The sequence below is a fragment of the Trachurus japonicus genome, chromosome 15 (genome assembly GCF_045865225.1).
Source record: "Trachurus japonicus isolate A0001 chromosome 15, Traja_1.0".
NCBI classification, from domain to species: Eukaryota; Metazoa; Chordata; class Actinopteri; order Carangiformes; family Carangidae; genus Trachurus; species Trachurus japonicus.
The window spans coordinates 24,266,831-24,280,372 of NC_140921.1; the positions used below are offsets into that span (position 1 = coordinate 24,266,831).

The 13,542-nt window shown below is 43.6% G+C and overlaps 1 protein-coding gene across 8 annotated transcripts in view; it reads left to right on the forward strand.

The window, feature by feature from the left end:
• The window catches only part of sipa1l2a (signal-induced proliferation-associated 1like 2, genome duplicate a), an 82,561-nt gene that overhangs the window by 48,022 nt on the left and 20,997 nt on the right, over positions 1–13,542 (forward strand). For all 8 annotated transcript variants that reach the window (XR_015037777.1, XR_015037778.1, XM_085800668.1 and 5 more), the window contains exons 9-11: positions 3,483–3,757; positions 9,650–9,904; positions 12,930–13,076. Coding sequence is in view for 6 of the 8 variants with exons in the window: in XM_085800668.1 (XP_085656794.1) it covers positions 3,483–3,757; positions 9,650–9,904; positions 12,930–13,076 (677 nt within the window). In the remaining 2 variants the exon portion in view is untranslated. The remainder of the gene's footprint in view (positions 1–3,482; positions 3,758–9,649; positions 9,905–12,929; positions 13,077–13,542) is intronic.

Consider the following 13,542-nt stretch of genomic DNA (forward strand, 5'->3'; position numbering starts at 1 on the left):
TTACGATAGGCGGAGATAATTATACGTTTTATTATCACATTCACATGCAGTGAACTATTTTCAGAAGAGCGTATAAAAAAAAAAAAATAAGAGTGAGTAAAAAAATGTGCAGATGAGCACCAAAGGATCTACACATCCCAACCACCTCGAAAGCCACAAGATCCCGAGGAAGTATTTACCATAATTAATCTTAAAAAGACACAGATGTCATCAGTGTCTACTCCGCTCATCGTAAGAAAGGACAGAGCAGGATATATTAGCATTTATGATTAGCCAAAGGACATCACTTCCTCATTCTCTATGCTAATCTTCCCTCAAATTTACTGTCCACTTACCCACGGGATTTGTGAGGAATATTTCACAGGAGAACCTCCGACTAAGTATAAGTGATAAGTCGGTGCCTATTACTCGCACACAGACACAGCGAAGCAGCCGCAGTAGGCACATTCGAGTATGAGCTGACCACGCATACTTCGTCCCAAAGGTGTCTGTGTTTTCCTACATGTCCCAGAGGTTGGCTCGAGTCATGTTTCATTGGTGGGATTTACAGGCTGCCGGACCTGTGATGTAATGCGAACCACAGTGAACAGATTGCCCAGTGTAACGCACAGAGTGAGGCCAGTGTGAGAGCTCAGCTAAAAGCTTTATGATAGCGTCCTGCTCTCCAGGGTGTTGCTGAGTTGGGTGGCCGCGTGCTCAGCTTTTACGAGGCAGGCCATCTTGGCTCCGGTGACAGACACACATACTTACGTATATAGAACCAATGCGTTTTCTGTCCTGTTTTCTAAACAAAGTAGAAGCAGTCACATCTATTTTGTGTTTGTATTCTTTCTACGTACAGTTCTTAAAATATTTTCACATTAACAACTAATAACTAAACCAGTTCAAGTAGCCAGTTTATATATTGTAGTTGTTTCAGTCATTTTTTCATAGCAAATATGCCAAAATCACTCTCTCCCCTCTCCCACCCCCCCTCTCACTGAGGCCTTGCTCTTTGTGAAAACTGTTGTGGTTTCTCTCTTGAAGTGTGATATTATATATCATCATTTTGTGCTATTAAAGTGAATTGTTGTCTGGTTGGTTTCAAGTCGATAAAATGTCAGAAAATGGTAGAACAAACAACACTCATCTCCAAATATGTACTGCACTCACCTTCAGTATATAATGACATTTGAAATAGGAAGAGCAGCCAATTAATTTTGAGCATTTTGAGCTTGATTAATGATTTTGAATAATTAAAAGATCATAACAATTATTGTCGATTCATTTTTCTGTCAGTAAATGAATTGTGTAATTGGTACAACGTTGTGGTTTTAAGATAATTACTGCCCCAGTGACTTTGCTCTGCTCTTTCTCTCCCAAGCCAAATAGTGCTGCATCACGTTAGAAGGCTCTGTCCTAGATTTAGATGTTGACGGGGGTTTTGTCAGGTCTGTGAAGCGCACTAGTAGAGACAGTTTCGCTGGTGTCAAAGCTACTTCCAGCTCAGACGGCAACACCGCCTGACAACTGATTTAAGCCTGACACTGTTTGTTTCTTGAGGACAGCGTTGTGGTTTAATAATTCACCAGTCACCAGTTGTTAGAGACCATGATTCGCCATAGCAGTGGAAGCACTGGTCAGCAGGACTCCCCCTATCTTCCCTGTTAGAATCACTGCCCCATTTTTCAGCCATTATGGATTTTGGGCTGTCCAGAGGAGAACCTGGGAAGACTAATTTTTAGCGTGCACTGAATAAAGAGCCCCAATGAAGGCATTTAGGAAGCCATTATTTAGGCTTAATGAATTTCTGACAAAGGGCAGTTTGACTCATGGTCCCTAATGCCCAGTCTGATGTCTTCCTCATACACAGGCCATTTACCTCCAGACTTTGCCCCCAGAGAGCAGTTGGGCTTCCCATTTCCAATTTAGTTTGCCCTTGATGTTTTATGCAGAGTGATTGGTTACTTTGTGAAAGATCTAGCTGAAGTTCTCCTCTGCTTTTATCTCTCTGTGAAACCTTGTTCCCTTTAGGTCAGCATTTACCGCAACATGAGGTTGAGACTTTGATTTAACTAGTTACAGGATATGTTCCTTCCTATCTTAATAAAGTTTTAGGGCTCTGTCTTATTAGGAGTGCGTGCGTGACGGCCCATCATGGTTGTGTCGGGTCCCTTCACACACAGTGGGGTAGGATTTCTGCCAGTGTGAGAATCTGGTGGAGTGTTGACAGGCCGTAGTCTGAGTTAATGTGTCCCTGAAGCCAGCTGCCACTCTGAGGCAAATGGAGGCAGTCACCCACAACTGAACCAAGACTAATCTGATGGGTGATTAAAGCTCATTGGATGCAGTGTGAGGTTCTTTTCCAGTGGCTGTCACGGCAAGACGGTGTACCGTCACTGCAGTCTAACCTACATATAGGCTTAGTCACATTGTGTCATCAAGGTGAACATAGATGGTCGGCAGTTGCAGGTTTATATCTCTCCTCCTTACTTTGTTGGTTGTTTTCCACCGCTGAAGCAAGACGGACGCCTGAACTGTAGCTGAACCTGAATTACATTAAAGCAGAGGATTACACTAGGCCACCAGTGAGCAACCTAAGTGCAACCTAATTTTCATGCAAGTACACGGTTGGACAAGACATCCTTCTTCCAAGCACGCAACTGGATAAACTGTTGTGCCGTCCACAAAGTATCCACCACGGGTGAAGTCTCAAGTCAAAAAGGACAAAAAGGGTGAAAAAGATCCTTTTGTTTTCCACAAAAACAAAGCGAGTTCATCAGCCGCCAGTTGATGCAGATTATGTGTTTCTGTGTAAACGTTGCACTCCGACGTCTTTCCTACTCATTAACTCTGACTAATTGTCTCAGATATGTGGACAAGTTCACGTATCAGGGGCCAATTAGACTGTTAATTCCCTATGCAGCACCCACAGAGCCACTGTAGTTAGTGTCCATAGAGACAGGTGTGTATTTCTGTGTGCAGAAGATGTGTGTTTTTAGCTGGCTCCTGGGCTGAATCAGTTAGCTCTGTGATTTACCCTCTTATTAACTTCCCCTTTGAAGGGGTTTTTTGAATTAACCAAACAAACATGCTCCTGCGCCTCAACCTAAAGAGAGGAATTTTATTCAGGTTCAGATGCTAATAGTGTTTTTTCTCACATGTGAGAAAAAACACATGAGCATGTATTCTCATGTGTAGAACAATCCACACACATCTATTAGAAAAGATGCCAACTCTACACTGTGATAAGCTACTGTTTTAATATACTGTGTCACATTAGCAGGCTGGTATTAAGGAATATTAAGATCACTCTGTCCATCTCATGCTTGCTCTCTGTGTGACGGCGTACAGCCTTCTGCCCATTTCATCTGCTGCACATTGTTTTCTAACTCCTCTCAAGTCCTGCTGTCTCGAATGTCTGGACCAGTGCAATCCAAACAAAAAAAGTTTGTACTTTTATTACAGATAATGGACAAATGTTATTTTTATTTTGGTTCCAGATCGCCACCAGAGGTTGCGAGACGTCAGAGATGACCTTGCGTCGGAACGGCCTCGGCCAGCTCGGCTTCCACGTCAACTTTGAGGGCATCGTGGCCGACGTGGAGCCCTTCGGCTTCGCCTGGAAGGCAGGCCTGAGGCAGGGCAGCCGGCTGGTGGAGATCTGCAAGGTGGCCGTCGCTACTCTCACCCACGAGCAAATGATCGACCTACTGCGCACGTCAGTCACTGTCAAAGTGGTCATAATCCAGCCTCATGAAGACGGCACCCCCCGAAGGTAACTAGTCTTTCTTTCCCTGAATCTCAACACCACAGGCTGAAGATGTTCGCCAAACTAGCAGACTTCCAATTGTCACTGAAACATGGCTGTTGAGCTGTGTTGTGTTAGCGAGACTGAGAAACAGGTGCTCCTTAAAAAAAAAATAAAAAAATTATGAAGTCGTGACAGAAGAGTAGTTTAATTTTTCTCATCTTTCCAAGCAGCTGGGCTAAATTAGCTTGACATTTGCTCTCATATTGGAGGTGATTAGCATAAAGAAATGCTTACATACTGGTTTTGTTACACCAGGTTTGATGTTGTTCTCTGTTGATTTCTCTGGAGATGAGACTCGCTTTCGCATTGATGTGGATTTGCTGCGAGAGAAAGCTCCAGCAGGGCTGTAGAGTCACGCAGACACGGACAGTCAGCGTTTCTCACTAATGATAATGAGAGGAGCGTTTTGATTAATGGCTCAACTCTCGCTGCCATTGTCTGACAGCTCACATTTGCAGATTGCTTTTTTCCAACCTCACCCAGTCTTCTATTCAGCAATTAGGATGGGAGTGTTTGGCTTTTTAGGGACACACACCCATGGGGAGACTCCGTCCTCCCTGTAATAAAAAAAGACAGAGGCATATTTCAAACGATCTTTTGTGATGGGAAGCGATGAAGGTCTGTGGAAAATGCCGGGTTCTGAAGGCACATCTACTTGTTTTGTCTGTGAGAGACAGACAGTCCTGTGAAATAATAATCTATCCACTCGCTCACACTCACGTTCTTAACATCTTTGTTTTGCTCGTTCTTTGGGCTGACAGATTTGTGTAGCGGCAAAAGCTGTTTCCACTTTGTCACAGATAACCACAGCAGAATGACTTTACGTTGTACCGAGTGAATACCTTCACCTAATCCCATTTTCTGTTTGCCCTGCTACAGATAATGCTAATGTTGTCGACTAATCGCGGAAAATTAAAAACCTCTGGATGACAACAGTTGATAAATCGCATTGTACATTCAGTATGTTTGTGTATTTGTTAACCCCCTGTTCATTTATAAACAGGCAAACAAAAGTGTGTTTTGATAAACCACAGGCGAGAGGGGAATTTTAGATTAAATCTGTTTACAGAAGATTAAGACCAACGTATACTTTTGGAAATTGATATTAATGGCAGCCTGGCTAAATACACCAAATGAACACGATCTAAAACAGCTGTGTGTATATGTGTGTTAAAGACTAGATCGTAGTCACATGTTTCACTGTGTTTCAACTTTGCGCTCTGGTTTGGCAACAGAGGAGTAACATATTTACTCCCCCAGATGGTGGTCTAACATGCCCCGTCTGTGAATCCAACACAGCAGCCACTCTGGCAGAAGCGACGTCTAATCCTCTTACCATGATCTGTGATGATACATGATGATACAATCGTAATCGCAGTGCAGGGAAGAAGAAAGTAGACAAAACAAACATCTTCCAAAACCGGTTCTGTGTCGACGAACGTGTGTCCAGGTCCCCGGAGACGTGGTTACAGGATGGAGCATTTGGTAAATGAATAAATGAATGTTTTGGCACAGCCTCCGTGGCGGTGGAAGACATCTGGGTTGGTGTAAGTGACACCACTGAAGCCTGTTGAAGACGGTTTTGAAAATATGCATGCTGCATACAACTGTGCCCATACATGTGTGTTAGATCGTGGTGTGTGTCCTTAATGGGCAGTACGATCATGCATAATGTACTGAGCTTGACCCATATATGGCATTTGCTAACAGATGCATATGGCAGATTAGTAGGTATTACAGTGGAAGAGCATCCTGGTCAGTGCCACTATGATCCACTGGAAGATTTCTCCATCTCACTGAAAAAACAGTTTCTCATCGTGTTCCCAAGAGAGAGGCAAAAGGCGCCATCTCGGGTCTTGTGAATTTTCTCCCAAGGCTCCCAACAAATCAGGAGGTGAGAGGTCAGGTGAAGAATCTCGAGGGCCCTCAACTCTTTTCGCTGCTGCGTCTTTGAGTTGCTAAAGTGTTGCAGTCAACAATAAGTGCTCCAGTTTCTCTGCTATTATCTCAAAGGAAAGGAATTCAGCAGGGGCCCGAAGGCCCCTGTCAGTCCCCTGTGGCCGGAGAGATGGGGGTTAGTCTAACAACAATGGACAAGAGTCTCATGACCTCCAGACAATGTACCCTGGCTCCACACTGCGTCTATGACAAGCAAGTGTTTTCATAAGCAGATACAGAGGCTAGAAGGACTGAGACTGTCTGAGAGTTTCTAAATAGTGAGAAAATGATTCAGTCTTATTGATTTTTTTGATTCCTCCAGATTCACTGAAGGCTGATGGGTCCTCTGACTGCTAAGATTATGTTGAATTAAATTCCCTTGAAGGAAAAAAGGGACGTTAGAACCACTATAGTGCTGTTTTGTGGCAAGCCTTCTAAAGCTGTTTATGCCCTAAATGGTTTTACCCTGCTCAGACTGAAGAGGAGATATGGCTCTAATATTAGCCATACCTAGTACTGTATTTATTTACACTGGAGGCAGGATGTGGTTTTAGCCCAGTGCAATACCAGAGGCTTTTCCATCATCACTCTGAAAAGCTTTAAACAAGTTCAACATGTTAGCCTTGGATCAAACTAATGAGAAAAAGATGAAAAAGATTAGCTCTTTGAAAGAGGAATGCAATGTACAGAACATGGCAGTGATTGTATGTTTTGGTATATGGTCATCAGAGATGGAAGAATAAACAAAAGGATCAGTACAATATGGACTAAAAGGGATGATTAGTACAAGACACACAAACATCAAGCAACTGTATTTTCAGAGCGTTGTTTTTTTTTTGTGGTGCTTTTTGTTATAACACATTGTACATTTTCGGTTCCAGCAGACACACAGATTTATGTTTTAGATTGTGGGTAACCTGAATTTAAGTGGGTTCAGCCTGCTTCGGACCCCTGCTGATAATGAGTATTGCCTGTGACATTCAGAAGGCCACTTGTGACCTTTCCTTTGAAGTGTCATCAGACTTGTCATCATGGATTCACATCTGGACTGAAGTTAAGCCGGATTTCTCACTTCCATCGCCGACACCCTGTGAAAGGGAGCACCGCTGAACCAAAACTCCCAAAAACCTGCATTGCAAATTGCTCGGCTTAATCCCCACTCACAGTCTTCACAGGAGCCGCTCTTTTCCTTTGGAACAGTTTGCGATGAAACGTTACTCTCTCCTCTTTTCTTACACAAGTCTGAACGCACCTTATTTAATGAACACCCCCCCACCCCACCCCACCCCCTGACAATGGTCTGCAAAGGGCCGGTGGAGGTCACAACCTCTGTGGCTCTTTGCAGTGACACGGACTCTGACTGTGGGAATGGATTAGCATGTCCCTCAGTCACTGGCCATGTCATTAGAGTGACAGCTCTCTCACTGAGGTCTAAGGTCCTGTTGTCACACTGATCTATTGTAATTCATTAAGAGCCAGTGGCTCAAGGATCTGATCTGATTCACCCCCGACAGGCCTCTAACTCAGCTCGGCTCGGCTATATGTTTCTGGAAATGAGCAATGATGCGTCTGTGGTGTTGTTCAGTCAAGGTTGTGGCCATTGTGTTGTCAAATGATCCCTCTAGTAATAAGCACAGCTGTATTTTTAGTTGACTGGATGTTAGTTTGAAGTTGTAGATGTTCTCTTTCTCTTATGTAGGACACTGTGGTATAATTTATGGCCACTCACACTGAAGCTGGTAGAGTGCAGTAGCAGTTCGAGGTGGAATCTAGAGGAAGCAGACTGTATTATTTCTCTCTGGCTTCCTCGTCTCCTCATGGCTGGCCGTGTCTAGCAGTCTCTTGTCCACCACCAGCCTCCAGCTCAACTTGACCAAACACTGGTTTCCTGCTGTTTCTCCATGATTTATACTGAGAGAGTCTGAGTCCCCCTATACATTACAAACAAGAAGCACGTTCCACATGCATCGGGGGCAAGTACGAGGGGTATTTCCACTTCCAGCAGAGTCTTGAGGGGGGAGGGCATCGGGGGAGAATATTAGCATTATACAAGAAATTTATTTTGTCACTTCTTGGTCGTTCTGGTGTGAAAAGCACAGCAAGAGCCAACGGCTGAGACCTTTCCTGTTGACAAGCTGTTAGCTAGGGTTAACCTCCTCAGGGAGTAATGATGTGTGGCAACCTGGCATGACCACACACACAGAGTTAATCAAGGTAATGAGTGCGTTAGCAGCCTTGTTAGAAAAACAATTGACCAATTGAGGACTTAACACTCTTCTTAGCATCTTTTTCTTCTGGAAAAGTGATTGAAAGACAATAGGGAAACAATAAAATTAATGCGATGACTATTTCACCTGTCAGATCACTTCTTTATGAGTTCCTCTCACATGCCCAGCTCAATGAGTTCCTTATCCATTTATGGAAGTGGCTGTAATGCCACTCATTACTCTCACTGTCCCATATATCAAGCCAGTGACGCGTGCTACCTACATACAGCCAATGAATAATGAATACCGTGAGATGTGGAGGATGTAGAGCACACCATTGACGACCAGCTTGGCGTTGACACTGACCAGATGTGAGGGACATGTGACAAGTGAAGGATGATCTTCTAGTCAGATCTTCTAACACCCACATCTCCAGTGGGAAGCTAGCTGTAAACAGTCCAGCCACTCATGGCCCAGTTTGATGAAAGGGTCTCTCTGAGAGGGATTACTCACCCCCTCCACCACCACAGCCCTTTCCAATCAGCCAGTGCACCCTCCTCAAGCCCCGCTGTGTGTACATGTATGACCACAGCAAAGTATACACAGCTTTAGTTTCCACCCCCCTAGTGGATCCTGGAAAATCGACTTTGGAGGGGGAGGGCAGTGTAATCATTAGGGTCATGCTTGAGATGCTTTTGGAGAGCTAACAGAGTGCCCAGGCTGTTTAACCCTGACCCACCACCCTCTAAACCCCCCCCACTCTCGTCCTTCCAAATATACACACCAAGCCCCTGCCCAGCCCTGAAGATTAATGTTGCATGAAATGGCATCACAGACCTTGTCCATCCCAGAGTTCTTCAGTGTTGTTAGCAGTAATGTGATGGAGATGGACTCAGGAAAAGCCTCCCGTGTAGAACTACCCAAGGGAGACCGATGTCTGATGAAGTGGCAAGCTGAGGTTTTTGGCTCTATTAAAATAAGCAAAGTGTTTTCTGCTATTTTCTGAACATCGTTGTCAACGACGATGATGTGCCTTTAAGCGCTCAGCGTGCAAATTCAACTGTTTATGTGGTTATGTGGCGTGTTTGTGTTTATTGTCTTCCATGCCAGCATGTGTGTGCCTGCACATGGAAACTATATCTAGATGTCTGCCTCTGGCAAAACATTTCTGATGGCGTTAGTAGGTTATGGTGTAGTCATGGTGACAGAGAGGATCCCCTCCCCCCAACTTTTACTGGGGAGACGGGGGTCAGTGGTGTTGTACGGTATACGGTATCAGCCTGGTGATGCAGTTGGTTAATCGTCCATTTAATGGACTGAAAGCATCGTAATGTAATGTAAAAGTGTAATGGATTTATATTGCCTAAAATCATTATAACAATATAATGTGAATTCATGCAAGAACTATAACTGTAATCCATCTTATTCGTATATTCATTACAGCATCAATAATTAATTGAAATCTTTAAAATAACTGTAGATATATGTATGCACTGCTCATGTTCTAATTCTGTAATAACGTGATATTATAAACTGATGGATCACATTCAGTCAACTGCGGAGATCCAAGATTAAACTACTGTGTTCCTCAGTGTTACTACTGATAGGAGTTGTTATTATATGGGATACCTTCCATTAAGCTAGCATGTTACTGTAATATTTTCCTCATCGCTGACCTTTAACCTTTGTTTCCCCACCCCCTCCTCTCCAGGGGATGCTCCGAGCTCTACCGTATACCCATGGTGGAGTACAAGGTCGACAGCGAGGGCACACCCTGCGAGTACAAGACGCCCTTCAGGAGAAACACCACCTGGCATCGGGTGCCCACGGCTGCTGGTGCACCTCTGTCCCGAGGCTCGCCCACGCAGGGGCCAGACCGCCTGCAGTGCCAGCAGATCCTCCAGCAGCACCAGGCGGCCATCCCACGAAGCACCTCCTTTGATAGGAAGCTGCCAGACGGGTGCAGGTAAACTCTTGTCCCTGTTTATTATTTGCCCCCACCTGACCTGTCCAGAGTTGTTGTCTGAAATAAAAAAAAATAACCCCAAAAAATGTATTTAGTTGAATCTGTCAATGTTAACTCTATTTTCTCCCCTGGCAGGTTAAACACAATGGTAAAAGTGATGCCTCATTTAGAGCAGCTGGATGACAGCGAGGTTGCATCAGAAAAGATATTTCCAGACTATAAAAGACTATGAACTTACTTAATGAAAGGAATTTTCTCCACCGCTCCGTGTTGATTTTCACACAATAATAAAGTATTGCAAAGACTTAAAGAAAATCTTCTCCTTGGCCGTATAGTATACAAACACATGACCTCTGGGTCAGTGAGTGTGATGTAATCAGCAGGATGCTTTTACCATATATATTTTAGAGATATGATAGAAAAATGTAACCTTTAGTCCTCTTTGAGAATGAAAATACAATTTCAACATGAGATAAGATAAGTGAATGCAAACGTAAAACATTTTTTTTAGAAGTCGAGTTTTCTGCTCAAGGATTTTCCAGACAGCCAGACAGAGCAAAGCTTGCGATCAAACATCATAACGCTCAAAAGATCCAATCCTTTTGAGATAAAATCTTTGAACTCTCAGCCTTTCTCATTTAGAAACGAGCCACAGTAACACTGAGGGGCTGTTATTTTGTTCACTTATTTGCATACATATAAATGGATCATTTTAGACCAATGAATTCACGGCTTCGCTTTCATCTCCCTTTAGATAATAATAAGGCCACACTCAGACTTTGTTCCTGTCCTAGGCTCTGTCTCTTTTGGACATCTCCATTGAGCCATGTAAAGCAGTGATTTGTTCGTTCTAATGAAACCCCTACAGTCATGATAACCTTTCCAGTGTGTCACACCGACCCCCCCTGGTGTTGCCTGTACTGACTATACTGGGATAATGGCCGCCTTCTCTGCCTAATCAGAGTTCCTGGCAGTGGGAGCTCTCCATTCTCCTTCGCTCCTTTTCTTTCTCCCTCTTCTTCCCACTCCCCGCTCCCTCCCGCTTCCTGCACCCTGCCGAGGAGGAGGGGATGGGGACACTGACACGGCTCAGCTCATCTCATCCAATTACTACAGAAACAAAGAGAGTGCTCTTCGCGGACCACGATATGTAGCACCCCAGAGGGAGAGAAGGGAGTCGAGGAGAGGGGAGAAAGTGTCATACACTGAAGAGGCCAGGAGGGAGAGCGAGGGAGAAGGAGGAGGGGAGATTTTACAGGCACATATTCTAGAAAATAAATCAACATGATGCTTCATTGATGTAAACATCATCTGGCATGTAGCTCCTACATGAGCGGGTGCTTATTGTTATTATTGTTGTTTGGTATTTCATATGGATTCTATCATGTTGTGTGGACATGGAGAAAATAAATAACCAGGATGCATTTCTGCAGCTGCCAGAGCTTTGTGCGAAGATCATAGAATGATTCACAATGTGACCTCAATAAATAACAACTGTAATAATATCTAGATTAAAAGAACAATAAACATTTTGGAATATAACAGGTGGTTCATCTGTTATGGCTGTGGGGAGACACAAAAAACAGTCACTGACCACTGGTCTCTAGGACACATGTTAATCTTTATAGCTCAGATAAAGCGTCGTCCCATCCTCACATACCAGAATCCAGATTTGGCACCGTAAAATATGACACCTACTGCGCGGCCAACTGAGACTGACCACTAATCTCTGACTGCCTCAAATGTTATTTCAGTGCAGAGAGAAAAATTACAGTCAGTGCCCCACACCCAGGCAGAACTTTACATTATGTCAGGGAAGGAAGAGAAGGAGAACAAAGAGCAGCTGCTGCTGTTTCACATTAAAGTGCCTGGACCCGTCAGAGGAGAGCAACACTTCAGCCAAGGAGGAAATGTAGCGATCTGGCCAAAGCGTTCGATGATGTGTGCTGCGATTGAGTTACTGACAGTTTAGTGAGTTTCCCATGGAGGTCTAAACCAAGAGAACGTGATGACAAAGCAGAAAGGGCCGATGCAAAGGATGTGTCGGCTTCTGGATGGATGTTGATGTTGTGATTTTGGCAGTATAGTGTCCTACCAAATGATTTGGGTTAGATTGATCAGCACATTCCCGATTTCTGGATGCATGTGAGGAATCAGGTTAATAAAGACCCGGCCCTCGTTAAACACGAGACTGAGGACTTAATGTGAAAGCCATTCTGCTTGTGTTATTGCAGTCATATTTCCATCTGGTCATCTAACCTACTTTGGTGCATTTGGTGTTAAAAGGAAGGCCTCTGGGCATCAGACATAACTGGAATCCAGTGTTTATTTTTCACTCCAAACTGTAGTCCACAAGTTTTTACTGGCCCGAGGAAGGAAAGCAAAGAAACCTCTCGTCTCAAGATATTAAATCTGGTCAGGGCTTATTGCAAGACAGTGGAATACTCTTTGAGGAGGCTGAGCTGAGATAAAAGTCAATGGAAGTAAATGATTAAACTTCTTAACAGATCATGTGAGAGTCAAGTTTGTGTTTCGTAGCCGAGATCTCAAGCATCCTCTTACATGCAGACGCTTCTTCTGCTTTTACATACTCAAGGGGCCTCGCCATCTGGATTACTCACTGAGGCTTATTACCATAACTAATCTCTTTCTCTGTTTGTCTTCAGAGAACAAGACACCTTCTCCCTTGCTGACAGTTCTTACATTTTCTTAGACATTTTCCACGGTGCTCACATGCAAGGGACTGTTCTCTGGAGTGACACCCATAATAAAGCTATTAATCCTGGACAGACAGAGGATTTATTTTTTATTTCTTTCACTTCTAGAGGGCCAAATATGTTTAAAAAAATATATGTACAGACATAGGATTTATTTTTATTTTTTTCACTTCTAGAGGACCAAATATGTTAAATATATATACAGTATATACTGTATATGTAGACACACATTCATGTACAGCCAAGTTTTGACAATTTATGGCATTGTCTTTAATGCTTGTACATATTTTATCCCTCTGTTTCTGCAGGACAATGCAGGACATAGAGAACCCACAGGTCACATCATGTAACAAGGGCGACCAGCACTACCGCAGCTCCCCCAGTAACCAGTCCTCCTCCAGTGATCCAGGACCCTGTGGCAGCAGCACCTGGTCCCAGCAGCCTGGATACGATGGGTATGTGACCACAGCAGTGTTGGTTTTTTTTTTTTTTAACAGCCTCTAAGTAGTCCATTCAGGGTCATGTGGTTTTGCAGTAATGAATGCAGCAGCTAGAGTCAGACCCAGAACTGCTTTTGCAGAATGACAGTAATTTTTCCACATGAAATGACCAAATCAACCAACTTCTGACAAGTTGTTACAAAATCTTTCAGAAATTGATCCAACGAAAGAATGAAATTATGCCTGTCATGGTCTAATACCACATCTAGACCTTAAAAGAGAGAAGATAATGGAGGATGATGAGTTTCTTGAAGGATTTTTTCCCTCCATTTAAAGTGTATGATTGTAGTTCCCATTCAGTCTTACAGAAAGCCTTGGTCTCATGATTCCATGTAGAAGAACATGAAGGTCGCCTCAGATGAAAATGGGTACTTTGTAAATTAAGCCATACGGTTTTACAGCCATTATGAATCCAAGCCAA